The following is a 16,994-nucleotide window of genomic DNA, read 5'->3' as shown; positions in this document are numbered from 1 at the left end:
ATATACCACTCTAAAAGTCTGGCTTCTTGGAAATAAAATACAAAGAAATGAAGGTTAGAAGACTTTTGCACATTATTGTAAATATCCAAAGAAACACATAAGATGCGACCCGGTTGTAGTCAAAACCTTTATTTCAGTTTTTAACAATTAAAAATGACTTGGTGCTCTTGCACAGAGCTGTGCATCAAATTAACAGGACCATTTTTTAGTAAACAACAGCATTAAGGCGTTTACAGCATGAATCGGTTCATCCTGAAACTGTTTTAAGCACATATTCCCTTCATTTGCTATTTCCAATACAGTGCTGCCCTGATGATTTCAAGCAGGCCTTCTGTGTATAACTTACATCATATTTTGTATAGAAGTCAAAATTCAGCGTGCCGTAAAGTATATGTGGAAAGAGGAAGCTAACTGCCTGAAGTACACTTGGAGGTATTCACTGCTAACAGTTATTCTAGAGGTAAAGTAGATTTATGAAAAATAATTATTATTCAGTGCTAAAAATCGACATCTTTATTCAAAAATAAATATACATTTAAGTTTTCTTGGAAAACTGGTCACCAGTTTATTAAATCCTGCCTCAGCTGGAACAGCAGATTAGCTTGTTCTGTTGTACTGCAGAAATTCAAGCACGACTCTGCAGCAGCTGCACTGTCATGTGAGAGCAAACTCAAGCACACAAAACAGCGTCACTACAGCTATTAGCAGCATGTGAGTAACGGGTTATACACACACACACGAAAATGCTTTATTAATATTCTAAAAAATAATACTATTACGATCTAGGTACTAACATGCCCCTTTAGATTCGAAGTGCTTAAAATGTTCAGCATCTACATCCATCCATCCTCCATCTACATCTTTAAATGCTCAGCAGGTTCCCTCAGAAAACTTGTATACAAGGTCTGTTTGAGAAGATTCGGCGTCAGTAGGTGCATGGAAGAGACGACAGGGTCTCCAGAGGGCTGTGATAGGAAGCAAGTTCAACATATCAAGGCTCTGTTTCAGTTAGCTAGCTTTCTGCTATCCTATTAATGTTGCTTCATAGTCCATGACCACACTGAACCACAGTTACCCATAATTCAGCACCTGAAAGCTGTCTATCAAATTAATTCAAACAGGTTTTGGTTTCTCTATTGCAACACAAAGTTCACCTACACACTGGATGGACAGTTGGTACCAAATTATGTTTGAAAAACAGACTGACTGCTTGAAAACAATGTGTCAGGGTCTATTTACTCGACTGTCAATCACAGTTAATCATTGTGCCTAGTTTGTTCCTCCTCATCCTCACTCTGAAGAAGACAATAAGCAGGAAAATGTCTCTTTAAAGCATGTGGCGACTTCACACATGCCTCATCTTTACAGAGTGTGTGTGGCACATGATGTTGTTTGATAACAAGCCAATTCACTCCCACTTTAGACATGTCAAACATTTAGCTGCCTTTTCTCAAGAAGGAACCGTGAACTTGGACACAACTGTAAGCTGCTGGAAAAGCTTAACCAGCAGCAAGAACTCACAGCAGCACCGTGTGAGAAGAAGACCATATGTAACCTGCATGTGCAAACGGCCATGCTGCCTTAATTTACAGGTGCAATTATTCTGCTGGCAAAAAAAGCAAACAGTAAAATTCAACACGCCATGGATGACTGCCCCACTGCCTGTCCAGTCCTCATATGTTTGGGATCATTCACTTGGTTGGTGTCTGCTGCTGCCCCATCAGAGTCCTTTACAGAGGCGATTGTGGGTGGGATTAGGCTGTCCAGTTCCTGCCTGTGACCCGTTTCCAGAAGCCACTCATGAAACTTCATTTCCACCAATTCCTGGAACTGTTGCTTCTGCTCCCTGGAAAGACAGAGAACGTAAAAGAAAGTTGCATTTAAACGGCATACCGGTAATATTGAAAATAACAGAGCTTAACAAAAAAAGTCTTTCTGAAATGAAGGAGAGAAAATTCTTAGCATCATTCACCTTATTTCCTACATTTATGCTCCAGCAACAATATGCGTGTGTTTAATTTTCTGTTTCTTAACCTGGTACTTTAATAGCTCGTATATAGTAGTAGCAATGTCAATGTTGTCAATGGAGACAGTGTACAGAGTATGTGATCAATGGGTCTGTGGGCCACTCTTACTTGTGGTCATGTGGGCCTGCCAACCAGCCGCAGACAAGAGCGAAGTTCTAACATACAAAGAGCTGAAGTGAAACTGAGCATTAAAACCAATGAGGCGTCCACTATAGCCACCATCTGTGCTCTTCTTCTTTTTAATAAAGGTCTTCTAATTTTCACTCCTCCATAGTCCTCTACCTGCCTGCATGCTCAGCACTCCAGATGATTGGATATCATATTCCTGTTTTGGAGTTAAAACAAAGACTAGCCTCTGTAGGAGGCATTAGTTTGTCTATATAAATTTGTAGCAGTTTTTCAAGCTGAAAACTTTCTGATTTTTCAGATTTTCTTGTGAGCACAAATTGTAACCCAGTTCAGAAAGAGTGGATCACAATCTAATGCTTCCAAACATGAATCCTCACATGAACCTCACAGCACCTTCAGTGTTGTACATCATAGTTAGAGTCATAGTATCCAATCACAACATTCAAAGCAGAATGAAGACTTTCCAATAAGACTATCTTTGAAACGACTGTTTAACTAACGTTCCTCCATTGGTCTCTGACCAGTACATGGATACTATATAAAATCGAATGTTTTGAAACAAGTCCAAAACTCTTGCCTTGTCTCTTGTCTGACAGACAATTTAGATGTCACATCACTGACCAATCGAGTGGTGCCACTGCCAAAACTTTTGGTATGCAGATATACAATCGTGTTCCTGCCAGTTTAACATTAAATACGTGTATTTCCTTTAAAAGATGAACATCTATTTATGAATGTAAAGAGCCAGTGGAGAACTGCCTCGTGCAACCCGTCTGACATCAGTGTGCTCACTGAACTGCATATCTCTCACACATAGCAGTTAACTGACATTCATATTGAGTTTTTGGAATCCCTTTGCTGTTACAATTTTCCACTGATTAAAAGGCACGCTACATAATGAAACACTAAAACTTACTTGAACACATGTATAGGTGGCTGAACCACTGCTTAATAAAGGTTTGGGGGTCAATTTCTCACTCACTTGCTCAGCCGGGCCTCTATCACAGTCTTCTGCCAGTTCTGTATTCTCCTCTTCTTTTCGTCCAGAGCTGCCTGGTATGAAGGAGGCAGACCACCGGGCACCTCACATGTGTCTCCCTCCATCTGAAAAGGCACGACCAGCGTGTGGAACTCTGATGGTGGCAGCAAGCGGTAGCAGGAGGGGTCTGGGCTGGACAACGTATTGAGTGAGTGGCTGGCAAGGCCCTCGGTCACCAGAAGTAAGGGCTGATCCCAGAGATTAGGGACAACCGCCAGCCCTACGCTGGCCATGTGATCCTCCAAGGAAGGGTAGAAAGTGTGGAAAGGACCCAGAGTAATGTCCGTGTTTCCCGGCAGTAGCAACGGGCGTGTGGGCGTAAGGGCATGGATGGTGCAACGTGAGGAAGTTCCAATAACAATTCGGCCGGCCATGCACACCACCCACACATTCTGGCAGCTGTGGATGTGGACGCTGGTCTCAACGGGACCCAGAACCACAGTGCTGTCACGGCATTTGTCCACACTGACTGATCTAAAGGAACAAATTCCACAACAGAAAGAACATAAACTGTACAGATACAGCCACTGAAAACTGCCGCTTTCAGCCAGAGATCAGCCAACTGACAGTCAGCCTAGGAACGGGAATCGAGAACCAGTTCTTGTAGAATACCGGTTCCCAGTAGGGCAATTCCTTCTAATCATTAGTCTGCCTGCCTATCAATTCCACGTATGGTGCTTGCACTCTTGGCCTGTATGCTAAAGATAACCCAACTTCTATTACTAGAAGGCAACCTTACCTGAGAGGTGAGAGAAGGTATATGAAGGCATCAGCACATCTATGGATTTTAATGTTGGCACCAGTCAGCTTGTCTGAAGTTTTAGCCAGGGTCTGTTTTAAGACTTGGGACATCAGCACCATTTTACTACCAGGTGGTGCCATGTGGGTGTTCCTGGCTATCTTGGCTCTCTTCATGGCCCCTTCCACTAGAACACACAAACACACATGGGCGGTCAAAAAAAGGCACAAAGTGAAGACCGTGAGGAAGGACTAATGCCAGATGATTTTACTAAACCTTGCTGAGCCCAAGCGAGCTTCTTGCCCGAATGGAGACAGGCAGTTATTCCAAAGGGATTCAGAGTGAGGCTGCGCTGGAGGCAGGAGAGGAGATTGTGCAGAGGGAAGGAACGGGTGAGCGAGGAGTAGCCAGCTTGTGTTTCGAGTGGACCTTTGGTCAGCAGCCGGTGAATGGGCTGAACAGCTTTTCCTTGGCAAACTGAGCCCTCCAGAAGCAGACCCAAGCTCCGCACAGCGTCCAGGGATACCTGATAGAACATAACTGAGAAATCAGTTACAGTATGGACTTGTTTTTATATTTCAAATAGTATAGATTAATACAAGAGAAATTCTCTAATCAAAAATTTTAACATAATGAGTTTACTTTAACAGCTACAATTTGCTGTTAATGTTTTATTTACACTAGTGAAAGAAAAAATGTACAGCCATAAATCTAACTCATCTATCAATTAAGATGGAAAGTCAGAAATGCCAGACTGACCACCTCTGTAAATGCAGAGGTTCTGACAGTTTTCTGCTCTGGGGCATTCAGGTGTGTGTTATTACAATGTGAAGGAGGAACAACACCAGCACTGATCTTAGAGAAGCACTTGTTGCTGTCTATGAAGTCGGGAAGGGGGTTAGACTATTTATTATCATTCTGCAGAAAGATGTTAAATGTTAAAGTTGGTAACAATACAGTTAGAAAAAGAATGGGAGGACTGTTAGGAAAAAGCCTCGTCTCTGCAAAAAACACTTTACAGTCACTGAGTCAACATCAGCTCCTCTGTATACCAAAGTATTCTAGAGTCAAACGGCAGCAAACAGCTGGATGGCTGAAAAGGAAAAGAATCAAAGTGGGGTTTTTAAATCCAGACCTTAACCTGACTGAAATGCTATTGGAGGACCTTACGAGAACTTTTGTGAATTAATGTAAACCTCAATAACCTGAAGCAACGTTGTACAGCTCCACAGTTTATCATCTACCTGAAACAAACTATTTTAGGTCTTCTCCCTTCCAGCCAACTTTCTTCTAATTGGCTGCCCTTCATGCACAGTGGGTTTGAGCAGAAGGTGGGTAGCGCTCGATGCTCACAGTGAGTGGTATGCCTGTTGCAGAATTTTATCTTCTGCATTAACTGAACTGTTCTGAAATCTTATGCTGTAATGCATGCAGTAACCTGATGTGAAACTACACAGACATGTTCACATCACATTGACGCAGCCAGCAATGTCTATGTCTGATGCTTTAGACACTGCCATTTCTTTTTACACATTTACAGCTACTTTCTCTTCTGATACCAGTTTTCAAATTGGCTGCAAAAGAACAGATCAACTCAAAGAAGAACGCCATCGCTAACTAGTGTTTCGGCAAAGAGATGCAGAGCAACATGGGCACACCAGCACAAGCAGAAATGTTGGCAACAACATTTGACTATCATGTAGGCTCTGCACAGATTCAGTGCAGAGGTAGAAATCAAGCTTCAGAATACAACATTAGAGATAATTACTCTCAGAGACAAGATAAAGATGCAAGAGAGGCAACAACTACCTGAAATAGACTGATTAGCTCACAGGGATTGCTTCTACATATATGTCTATAAGAATATATTTAAGAAGATATATTAAATATACTGGTATCTTAAATACTCTGGCTAGCACCAAATATTGTTAAAAATATCTAGATTGTGTCTGTGACCTAACGCAGGATGTGTGCTTGCTCTTCCCAGACCTGGCAGTCTCTTAGGGCCTGTCCAGATTGCGACAGTTGACCAGGCTCCACTAGCAGCTCCAAAATCTCTGCCAGATGGCTTTGCACGAAGGACAGGTGAGCCTGATCATCCCAATTCTGCAGAACCAAAACAGGAACAAAACAGGACTATAAGTGGTTAACTTCATATACACCACCATACAATAATTTGCACCAGATCTAATTAGAACTACACAATACTATAAATCCTGCTGCATTGTTGGTCATTCTGTTTTATGTTACATGGCAAAGAGAACCTTGTTCTGATAGCTAGTCTTGGACTCTCTGTCTGATGGAGACGGGGAGCGAGTGCGATGGCTGGGCCACTCTTCCCCAATCAGAGAGGTGCGCAGAGACACGCGGTTCAGCTGCTGAATGTAGAGGAAAAGGAGAAACTGCAGAGTGTCCACAGACAACTGGTGCACAAAGGAAAGGGAAAAAAACCACAGGTTACCTATCAATATGCAGCCGCTCTTCCTTCAAATCTGACGGCAAGGTTACAATACTATCAGTCCTTGGAATAAATATTTAAACTTTATTTAACCTTGTTCCTCTGCTGGTCCAGCTCACTTTTAGTAGAACACTGGGAAAGACACTCAGCCCACTCCAGCCTCTCCTCTGGTGTATGACCTATCAGAAGGTCATAGGTCTCAAAGTAGAGCCACGCAAGGTCTTCTGGAAGCTGCAACTTTCCACAGGCGATATGCCTCCACATGGGCCAGCTCAGGATGGGGAAGCAGCCATTCCTTGTTCGCACATAGATAGCCATCTTTCGAAGATAGTGTAGGTTTAGCTTGGAGGACGGTGCCACCTACAACGATAGTAATTCATGCTATTTACAAGATTTACAGCTATTGGCTGATATCATAGTGGAAGTATATTTACCTGTAGGGCACCAAGTAGGAACGGTTCCATGCGTGGCCATATGCTCACACCGTTTGCCTCCATGTCTGAAGAGTTAGAGTACAAAACCATGTGACATACACCGATAATTAATTACTTGAGTATTTGACACCGTATAAGTACAATGCACTTTTAAATCACAATGACAGAGCCATTACTGGATTATGATTATTAGTCACGAACCAGGGAAGGAGCTGGGGAGCACTAGCAGTTAAACTGGTCAAACTGGACAGTTACAATAACATAATGCTTTGTTATTTCGCACAGACTCAACCTCTGTCCACACTGTTTAGTTCACCATGTCACTCATACTCCAGCCACTTTAACTCTGCACACACACAACTGTATATCAATTCAGATACAGCGCAGGATGTTCTGCTTTTACTCATTTTTTTTAAACTCATCGCATTTCATGAACCTTCTCTTTGTTGTTTTTTTTTAGTACAGCAACAACAGACCTAATCTTCAAAAATGACCGTTTAATTACAGGTTGAAAAATATCTTCCTGGCAACCAGGCTGCTCGTGCCATCAACACTAGGCATCTAATTTCAAGTTTGACAAGCTAATCAAAACTAAGCTAACATCAATCCAGTAACACAGTAAATATATGCACAAAACTCACTTGTTTTTGCTGTGGCACAACAAGAAATGAAGCCGAATACCAGGCGCACTGATATTTGCTCATAAAGTTAACTCCAACATAAAAAAGTAGGGCTGGCCAGCTTAGCTTAGCTCCAGTTAGCTAGCTGAGCTAGGACAGCTCTGGATCTTACTGTCAGACTTTGTGTCCTCGTCCTGTTACTGGGATCTTCGGCCTGAATGAGAAAAGGGCCGACAGGTCAAGGACTCATAGGTGGGTATACAGAGGAGGACGAGTGCAGTGGTTCCTGGTTTGTTGTCAGACGCACATCTGCCGTCCTTCCTATTTGGCGCCCTCCTCTCCACTCAGATCTCAGCAGACATCTGTTGCGCGCAGCTCCCGGGGGCGCGCTTCAGCCTGCACTATGAGCATGCATGGTGCCCGGGTTTTTTTATTCACCGAAATGTTCCGTTTTTTATTAGTTGTACTTATACATGTAACAAAAAACAAAAGCAAAAAACAAAAAACAAAACCCCCCAAACAAACCCAAAAAACATCGGCGCAAACAGTTATATATGACAAAAAAGGGCTGCTGAGAAAGGTGTGAGCTGTCTCTTTAACGCTGGGCAGAGTTTTTCGGGAGAGGATGATTTGCCGACATCCAGTGGGCGGGCTTTCTCTGACAGGAGGAAGAAGGCTTGTGGCTGACTGACTGGCAGCTGGGATCCGAGCTTTAAAAAGCCGGTTGTTCTTTGCTACCTCCTTGAGAAATCCTGACATCTATGGCTGCTAAAGGGATGAATCTGTGTAACGTGTGCTGTCTGCTTCTTTATGCTACTACGGCGGTGCTTGCCGGGTAAGTGGTGTTCGCTCGGACAGCGGCGAAACAGCATCGCCAGCTGGTACACATGTTTCACTGTGATTGGTCTAGACGTGCTCTCCATGCGTGGAACAGTCTGACACACAGAGCTAACTTGCTAATAAGTGCTTTCGTTGTCTTTTCCCCACTCAGTAAAAAGTGTATCCACCACTTGTAAGGGCCGTGTTTTAAGTGACTACCTAGCTTAGTTAGCTTGGAGCTAGCCATTACGACAGATGAAGCTGCTGCATACTGTCTATGGAAGCCACACTGGCTTACCCCCCCGGAGATTGTAGCTAACTCGGTGTTTTACAATCTAAAAGTAGCATCATTGCCATTTGATAACGGTTTCCCGTTTTTCTTCTACCTCTGTGCCTCCTGTGTCTGCCTCATTTGTGCCATCTTCCTCTCTCCTGTAGGCGAGATTTCTATAAAATCTTGGGGGTGAGCAAGAGTGCATCAATCAGGGACATCAAGAAGGCCTACAGAAAGCTGGCTTTGCAGTTACACCCCGACAGAAACCAAGACGACCCGCAAGCCCAGGACAAGTTCGCAGACTTGGGGGCAGCCTATGAGGTAGATGTGTAGCCATTGTTGTGTTCTTGATGCTAGTGATATCCGAGATGAGCAACAATGAAATTGTTTTTGAGTTAAAAGACTGTTATATTTTCATAGTATCAGCTGTGTTCGGGGACAGTAGCGCAGATTTAATCCTATGTGAGTATAAAAGCGCCCAAGACGCCGATACAACTGTTTTATAAGCCTGAAATTTGGTTGTTGTTGGTAAGATCTCTGCGATTGGACGATTAGACCGTGTGGCTGAATCTGATTGGCTGTCAGGCAGCACAGCTGGTGTATTGAAAATTCAGACGTGGATGAGTGGGAGTGGATTCGGATAAGCGCTGCAGGTGTTTCCGTGTCAAACGTTCACGTTTCTTTTAAAAACGGAAGGATGCCGCAGCGAGTTCACTGATTTGTAACACAAAACTGAAATTGGTTATTAATCGAGTTTCATTAGTCGAGGTGGGTCTATAAATGTATCTCTAAATGAATGACAATATAATAAAAATAATAGAAAATAATTGACAAGATCTACAAATTCTTTTGAGTTTTTTTTTTTTTTTAGTTTTTAGTTTTTTTTTTAGTTTTTTTTTTTTATTGTTATTGTTGCTATTGAGGTACCTCAGGCACCAAAACGATAACAATCTCAACCATAAAGTTCAGTAGGTATTTGTTTAAAGAAATCTAAAGTGGTGGTACAATATATAACAAATAAAAATATTTCAAAACCAGAGTTTGAAATGGCTTACTAAATGTAGGAACAGCAACATATCCAACATTCTTTGGTAGTCTCTTCAGGTGCTCACCTTGAAGTTGAGAAAAGTTTAACTTGGGACCCCCCCACTTGGATTTTTTGCCTGTTGTTGCTGAATGAGGGAAGAGAGCTCTCTGTCACCTCAGTAAACACCTTCTTCGTTGGTTGAGGAGCTCACTTACTAGTTTCAAGTCCTGTTACAACATAATCTTCATGTTGTAAATTATGCTCACTGTTAGTCAAGAAGATTATTTCCCAGTACAGTCTGATCTGCCTCTCACTTATATCTAGTTTCAAAAAGGTTGACAAAAAGAAATGAGGTTCAGCTTGATGCTTAATGATGCGAGATAATCTTTTATCTATAGTCTGTGGTTGAAGCAACGGGAGATAATGACAAACTGATTAGCAGTAGTAACAGCCGTAAAAGTTTTCAATGAATTTCCAAAATCTCATCTTCTAAGAATGGAGCCATTGCTGCTTTTCTCAGGTGAAGGCACTTCTAGAGCCACAATGTAATTGCTGGCTGTTCCTTCTAATGGGTCAACTGTTTGTATTCTCATATTTGAAAAAGTATATATTTTATACGTAAGCTTTAAGATTGTTTCAGTAGTAACAGTTCACTGACTTTTCATTTCATTCTTTAATGAATCAGTCAATTTCAAAAACTAACACAGCTTTCAAGAGCCCATCGACATTTTTTTTTTCTTGTGTTTTTTTTACATTGAATTATGACACTCACACGTTGTATCAGCGGAGAGAACAAAGACTGCGGCATGTGGCCATTGTGTGATTGACAGGTTGTCTGTTTGTAGGTCCTCTCAGATGAGGAGAAAAGGAAACAATATGACATGTATGGAGAGGACGGGCTCAAAGAGGGTCACCACAGCTCTCACAACGATATCTTCTCCAGGTTGGTTTCATGAGCTCAGCTGGATTTTATGCCAGGTTCAGCTAAATGCATGTATAATGTCCACTCATGCTACTGTTCCTCCCTCTGTAGCTTCTTTGGTGACTTTGGGTTCATGTTTGGTGGCAACCGACAGCAGCAGGACAGGAATATTCCCAGAGGAAATGACATAGTACTGGACCTGGAGGTTACACTGGAAGAAGTTTACTCTGGGAACTTTGTGGAGGTGTGGAGAAACTCCTGGTTTCCAAACGAACAGTCTTTACCGTCCTTTATTCACATTTCAAGTTTGTTCCACAAATAGGAGCTAGCTATAGTGTCACTTCATTCAGTCATCAAACTGCAAGGCTTACCGATGAATCGTCTAATTTACTACCTGTAGATTTTCATGTTATCAACACTTATTTTTCCCGCTGTATGCAGGTTGTACGTAACAAGCCTGTAGCTAAAGAAGCTCCTGGTAAAAGGAAGTGTAATTGCAGACAGGAAATGAGGACGACCCAGCTTGGACCTGGACGTTTCCAGATGACTCAGGAAATGGTGTGCGATGAGTGTCCCAATGTGAAGTAAGTCAGCTCCTGTTGTCATCATTAAATGGGGCCTATTATGCTTTTCCTTATTTTCTATGCTACATGGCTGTGACATCATAGAAAATGTCCCTAATGTGGTCATCTCAGGCACACAGCTCTGGTGCAGAAGCCCCACCCACCTGCTGTTTGTGAGGCATTATGAGAAATATGTTGAACTCTCAATCAAACAAAGCAACTCTGCTGCACCAGTAAAACAAATGGACTGATATTGAGCAACACAAGTCCACAGTACAGATGTTACTACTCAATTTTATAAATGATAACCCCATTTTGGACACCAATGAAAATGAGATGAAGCATCTGAAGTCGTAAATTTGAATGTCTCTAACCCAAGTTTGGACTTGGCCACCGATTGTACAGCTACAGGGTTTGAATCTGCGATGCTTCCATTTTAATTTTTGATAACTGCTTCAGGTTGTATGTTGGTCTAGCTCTCTCAGAATGACATTGATCTGTTGCTGCAGATGTCAGGTGTGTTTATTACGTGTATCAAAGTCAGTACTGATTTTTAGATCATGTATTGCTTCTCGTTTCAATCACTTCTGATTCTTATTTCCTGATGTGCAAAGTTTCTGGCAGAGTTGATCTTCTTTCTCCATCAGGGTGTGTTTTAGTTGCCAAGACCTTATGATTGGATTTGAAATGAACCCGAGAATACAGATCCAGATCTCAAGATAGACGATCAAGCTACATTATTACACTGTTACCAACAAAACCTGTTAATGTGATGTAAACAAATATGCCACCCACCCATCCATTTTCTTCCATGTATCCGTGACTGGGTTGTGGGGGCAGGAGTCTAGGCAAAGAACCCTGGACCTTCCTCTCCCTAGCCAACTGCTCCTGCTTATCCAGGGGAGCTTCAGCATGTCCTCCTCCCCATGGGCATGCCCAAACCACCTCAACTTGCACCTTTCGATGTGGAGGTGTAGCAGCTCTGGTCTTAGCCCCTCTTCAATTATTGGCTTTCTCACACTCTAAGGCAGCGGTTCCCAACCTTTTTTGCGCCACGGACCGGCCTTTAAGGTGTCGCGGATAAATACAACAAAATAAAACCAGTACCAAAAAAAAAGATTTATTCATAACACACGGGAAGAGACCCAGGGACACCGAATTAACGATAAAAAATGATAAAAAAAATAATGCTAAAAACTGTGAATTTCACACCCGAGCCTCTACTCTCGCGGTCTAGTACCAAACGACTCACAGCGGTTCCCAGCGGTTGGGGACCGCTGCTCTAAGGGACAGGCCAGATGATCTTTGGAAAGCTCATTTCTGCCACTTGTGTCTTGTTCTTTCAATCACTGCTAAGTTTATGACCATAGGCGAGGGTAGGCACGTAGATCAACTAGTAAACTGAGATCTTTGCTTTTACACTCGGCTCTCCCTTCACCATGATGGACTGGTACAGCGTCCACATGACTGCATTCCACTAGAACAAGTTCTGAGTCACAAAGTTCAACAGCAGACTGAAAGAAAGGGGGGGGGGGATGCTTATGGGATATTTTGAAAAACACATCAGGAATCCTAGATTTCAGCTTAACGTACTTAATAAATTGACCAATAAATTGTATTAACAAATACATCCTCTGATGTTATCTTATCTGCAGGCTGGTGAATGAAGAGAGGACCTTAGAGGTAGAGATCGAGCAAGGAGTGAGAGATGAGATGGAGTACCCTTTTATTGGAGAAGGTAACTGCTTTGTAAATCTTAATTTGTTAGCTTTTTGTCACTCCCTGTTTCTAACATTTTACTCTGACCACAGGGGAACCTCACATCGATGGAGAGCCTGGAGACCTTCGATTTCGCATCAAAGTGTTGAAGTATGAACAGATTTCTGTGTGTGAGAGAGAGAGAGAGGCGTGCACCAATTAGAATATAAGTATAGTGACAGACAAGTGATGTGGGGATGTTTCTACTTTATAGACATCCTGTGTTTGAGCGCAGAGGAGATGATCTCTACACTAATGTCACCATCTCTCTGGTAGAGGCACTGGTTGGCTTTGAGATGGATATAGTACATTTGGATGGACACAAGGTTCTGTATATGCTTCTTGTTTTGAAAGATTAGATTATTTGGGGAAAAATAAAAACATGTATAAGATTGATAGTAAATGTTTGTCTGTCTTTGCCTGGCAGGTCCACATAGTGAGGGATAAGATCACAAAGCCCGGTGCTCGAATGTGGAAGAAAGGAGAGGGACTGCCCAACTTTGACAACGTCAACATTCGAGGTTCCCTCATCATCACCTTCGATGTAGACTTTCCTCAGACACAGCTCGACGACCAGCAGAGAGAAGGTCAGAGTGTGGCAGTGTTAAAGGGTGGTCTGGGAGAAGTTAAGGACACGTCATATCTTAAGGGGACCTACTGTATTCTGCTCATTTAGTCCTTATTTATCTTACAAGGCTTTCCTGCTTCTCTTTTAAACGAGGCATGTTAGCTCTTTCAAGTTCTTCTGATTGGCTGCCCCTCCTAAGCAAAAGATTTGAAGAGCAGGTGACTGAATGTCTGAGTTGACCAAACTTGGGCCGTGTCAACCATAAGAACACTACGTACATAACAGAAAATAAGGATTGGTCCCCTGTCAGTGATTCAAATTTACAAAGAGAGATGCCAAAAACAAATAGTTGAATTTAGAGTTTATAAATTAAAGTTATACCTTTTTTTTTATTTTTTTAAAGTTTGTCTTCAGAAAAGGTTTATATGCCAAGTAGTTATTCTATATGCATTTTAATTTAATTGAATGGGACAGAAGAACAGTCTTTGTTACATGTTCTCATTTCTGAACAGGATCAATGATGTTGTAGTTCGATCTGCTCGCGGGGAAAGGTTTTTAACAGCAGCTGTCACCGTGTCGTTGCAGGTATTCGGAATCTTCTGAAACAGGGATCTGTACAGAAGGTTTACAACGGACTACAAGGATACTAACGCACCGAGCAACAGCGCCTGAACTGATTCACATACCACCCAAACACACACACACACACAGACACACTTGTTCAGTCAGCAGGAGCGTGATCTGTAATCCTAGCCAGGGTGTATTTATTATTTTTCAGATTTGTCTCAGGATGGCTTGAATCCAATTTGTTTTTACTTTTTAAATGTTCTACATCTTCTCAGCAGTAGCACAACAGCAGATGTTTTATGTGAGGTGTAAAAATGGACACTCTGAACCTTTTCATTCCCTGCATTACCCTGTAACAGTAGGTCTTTTTGTCCATATTTGTATGTCAAGTTTACTTCTTTGTATCTGAAAGCACCTACACATGTGTCAACCGCTGCTCCTTTGTGGAGAGGACACCGTTACAGCCCTCTGCGTCTGCTGAAGGATGAGCTACTGACAAACTGGATATCTGAAGAATGTTCAACCTGTGCAAGAGCAGAAGTTTCTCCATTTCTGGTCTTTTTGTTTTAGATGAGTTTTATGAATGTAACAGCATCACTTGTTGAGTGATGGAACTGTTGTTGCTCTGGCCTGACTCCTGTTCAATAATACTCTGTCAATAGGAAAGAACAAATCCAAACCTGTTTGTTGTGTTTGAGTTTTCCTAACTTATGTTGGCGCGTTTCTGTTTGACATGATGTGACTGAAGAACTGTCAGCATTGCACAGCCCCACGTTCACTGTGACAGGAGTTGACCTCTTAAGTTAAACAGTGAAGGCAGTTTGCTCCAGCGTGTGTTTTCCACACCTCTGACACTCTATAGCTCAAAGGGACTTCACTCTATGAAGTAACAGCGTCCCTGTTGACTATAATGGGCTTTTCTGATTTACCTTGACTCTTAAGCCTGATGCTGCCTCCCACTTCTGAGTGTCGTGGCCTTAAATGTAAATTATTTGGCAGTTTTTACATTTCCTAGGGGATATTGTACTTTTGATTGACAATATAAATAAAGATTTCTACAAATTCTGTTGGCATGTTGTACCCCAGATTCACCAGTAGATGATGTCAGAGTCAAGTAAATAACAAGCTTAGAAAGCCTAAAAGTTAAAGCTCTAAAGTTACAAGGAAGGAGGAAAAACTAAAAGGTTTTTGTTTTTTTTCCACACACAAGAATTGGATGTATTGGATGTACTGATGTGTAGAAATGGTTGCATCTTTGGGTGCTTTGGGAGAATTTGGTGCTGACATGAATTTACATATGGGGGTAAGTTGCATTACAGGGCAATGGGTTTGTAAAAATAATCAGTTTGTATTGTGGTCGTAATTCTGAGATCTTGGTGAGATAATCGCATAAATTTGGGAAATCACAATTGATAATAAAACATGTTAAAATACAAGTCTTGATATGTAGAATTGATAATGAGATTTTAAAGTCTAGAGTCAAACGAAAGTAATAATGTTAACACCTTCATAAAAAAGACCTTTGTCTAATAGACACATAAATCAACCTGTTCACTTGTTATAAGGCTGTGGTTCAAGTTTTTAATAGGACATTGCTGTCAAGTTCCACTGTGATGGTGACAAATACAGCATCGTTTTTCATCTTCTATTCTGAAGTATTTATCGTATTCAAAAAGTAGTTTTCTCAGCATAAAACTATGCATGCACTGGAAGTCTGCTGTGGCAGACGGTTCCTCGATGAGGAAACTGGCGGGTTGGTTAGTCGCTACTTTGGACAAATGGACTAAACCCTGATCAAACACTCAATTCTTTTTTTAGATTGGTTTTCATCTGATTAGGAAGATTCATACTGCAGTAGGATAATACATCCATCAATTCTCTTCTGCCTATCCAATCCAGCTTGGAGTGGGAGGTGGGGCACACCCTGGACAGGTTAGGATAATACAGCCATGTGAAAAAGAAAGTTTTAAAAATGCACCCGTGACTCGAAATGTTGTAGAAGCACCTTCAGGAATAATAACTGCAGTTCTTTTCTGAATGACTTTATCGCTGTGGAGGAATTTTCTTTACAGCGTTGCTTCAGTTGAGATTTGCAGACATTCATTTATGAAAGCTCTCTTAAGGTCCCAGCATAGCATTTAAGTCGGGTTCAACAGCTTCTTTTCTTTTTCAGCCACCTTATTGTAGATGTGCTGCTGTACTTGGGATCACTGTCTTGTTGTATGACCCAATTTGAGGAAAGTTGGCCTCAGATTTGATCTACAATACTTTGGTACACAGAGAAGTGAATTTGGTGCGATGTCCACTTCTAGGAAGATTATGTTAACACACACCTGAATGCTTCAAACCGGCAAACCGCCAAAAGTTCACCTTTTATAGGTGCTGACACACAGGACTTCTTGGAGTCCCGTAAAAAGTTGCACTCTGTTAAATTACAGTGAAATACCACCAGACTGATTTACTAACATTAAACAGTTTTTTTTTTCATAGCATTTTTGATTGTTTAGTACAGTTTTTTTTAGTATTCTTACTGCAATTGCCACAAACAATTTATTGCTGTAAGACACAACAGCATGCATGTAGCCTAAATTCACCGTCTTCATTTAGTCATTAGACAACTTAAGTTACTGGAACGGTGCTGTATTCAATGATAATAAGCAGCCCGACGATGAATGCTGCTTTAGCTAAACGTTAACACTCAGTCTAACATACACTGAAACACTGCAGCCCACAATCAGCTGCAGAACTAGAGATAACTATTTTACTAACTATACCAGCACGACTAAGTTAAGGATTTAAAGTCAAAGGGTTTGTTTTTTTTGCTGAAGAGAAACTACTGTATGATACTGTAAAATTACACAGTAGCTTCCTGGTAATATTTACATTAATCATGAGAATTTGAAGCAGTCACATGTATTCATAAAAGGCAGGAAATAACTGTATAGGTTTCCTGTATTTGTACAGCAGTTTGTTTTAGTGTAGTGAAGAACTTTTCATTATAAAGGCAACGTTTGAGTCACTCTAGCATTGGAAGCATGAAGGTCCCCACA

At 41.6% G+C, this 16,994-nt stretch overlaps 2 protein-coding genes across 3 annotated transcripts; one reads left to right on the top strand and one right to left on the bottom strand.

The window, feature by feature from the left end:
• Positions 1 to 113: 113 nt before the first annotated feature.
• tbccd1 (TBCC domain containing 1) lies at positions 114 to 8,552 on the bottom strand. 2 transcript variants are annotated; one of them, XM_086265847.1, is made up of 9 exons: positions 7,619 to 8,552; positions 6,827 to 6,891; positions 6,486 to 6,752; positions 6,199 to 6,357; positions 5,924 to 6,040; positions 4,211 to 4,460; positions 3,935 to 4,121; positions 3,139 to 3,669; positions 114 to 1,846 (listed from the first exon to the last, which is right to left on the bottom strand). In XM_086265847.1, the coding sequence occupies exons 2-9, from the start codon at positions 6,887 to 6,889 to the stop codon at positions 1,633 to 1,635; spliced, it is 1,788 nt and encodes a 595-aa protein (XP_086121973.1). In that variant the 5' UTR covers positions 6,890 to 6,891; positions 7,619 to 8,552; the 3' UTR covers positions 114 to 1,632. The 2 variants fall into 2 exon arrangements, with proteins under 2 accessions (XP_086121973.1, XP_086121974.1); XM_086265848.1 differs by lacking the exon at positions 7,619 to 8,552 and adding an exon at positions 7,468 to 7,612.
• Positions 8,083 to 15,009, top strand: dnajb11 (DnaJ heat shock protein family (Hsp40) member B11). The gene is made up of 10 exons (XM_086265853.1): positions 8,083 to 8,281; positions 8,704 to 8,860; positions 10,412 to 10,509; positions 10,600 to 10,732; positions 10,930 to 11,072; positions 12,707 to 12,789; positions 12,863 to 12,920; positions 13,024 to 13,135; positions 13,237 to 13,396; positions 13,963 to 15,009. The coding sequence occupies exons 1-10, from the start codon at positions 8,208 to 8,210 to the stop codon at positions 14,025 to 14,027; spliced, it is 1,083 nt and encodes a 360-aa protein (XP_086121979.1). The 5' UTR covers positions 8,083 to 8,207; the 3' UTR covers positions 14,028 to 15,009.
• The last annotated feature ends 1,985 nt before the right edge of the window (positions 15,010 to 16,994 follow it).

This window comes from Aulonocara sp. 'chitande type north' Nkhata Bay, linkage group LG16 (assembly GCF_057382095.1).
Source record: "Aulonocara sp. 'chitande type north' Nkhata Bay isolate Kocher_YH1m ecotype deep benthic linkage group LG16, A_spYH_male_GT1.1, whole genome shotgun sequence".
NCBI lineage: Eukaryota > Metazoa > Chordata > Actinopteri > Cichliformes > Cichlidae > Aulonocara > Aulonocara sp. 'chitande type north' Nkhata Bay.
Note: the sequence above shows the minus strand (reverse complement) of the source record. Positions and strands in the feature narration are given on the sequence as shown.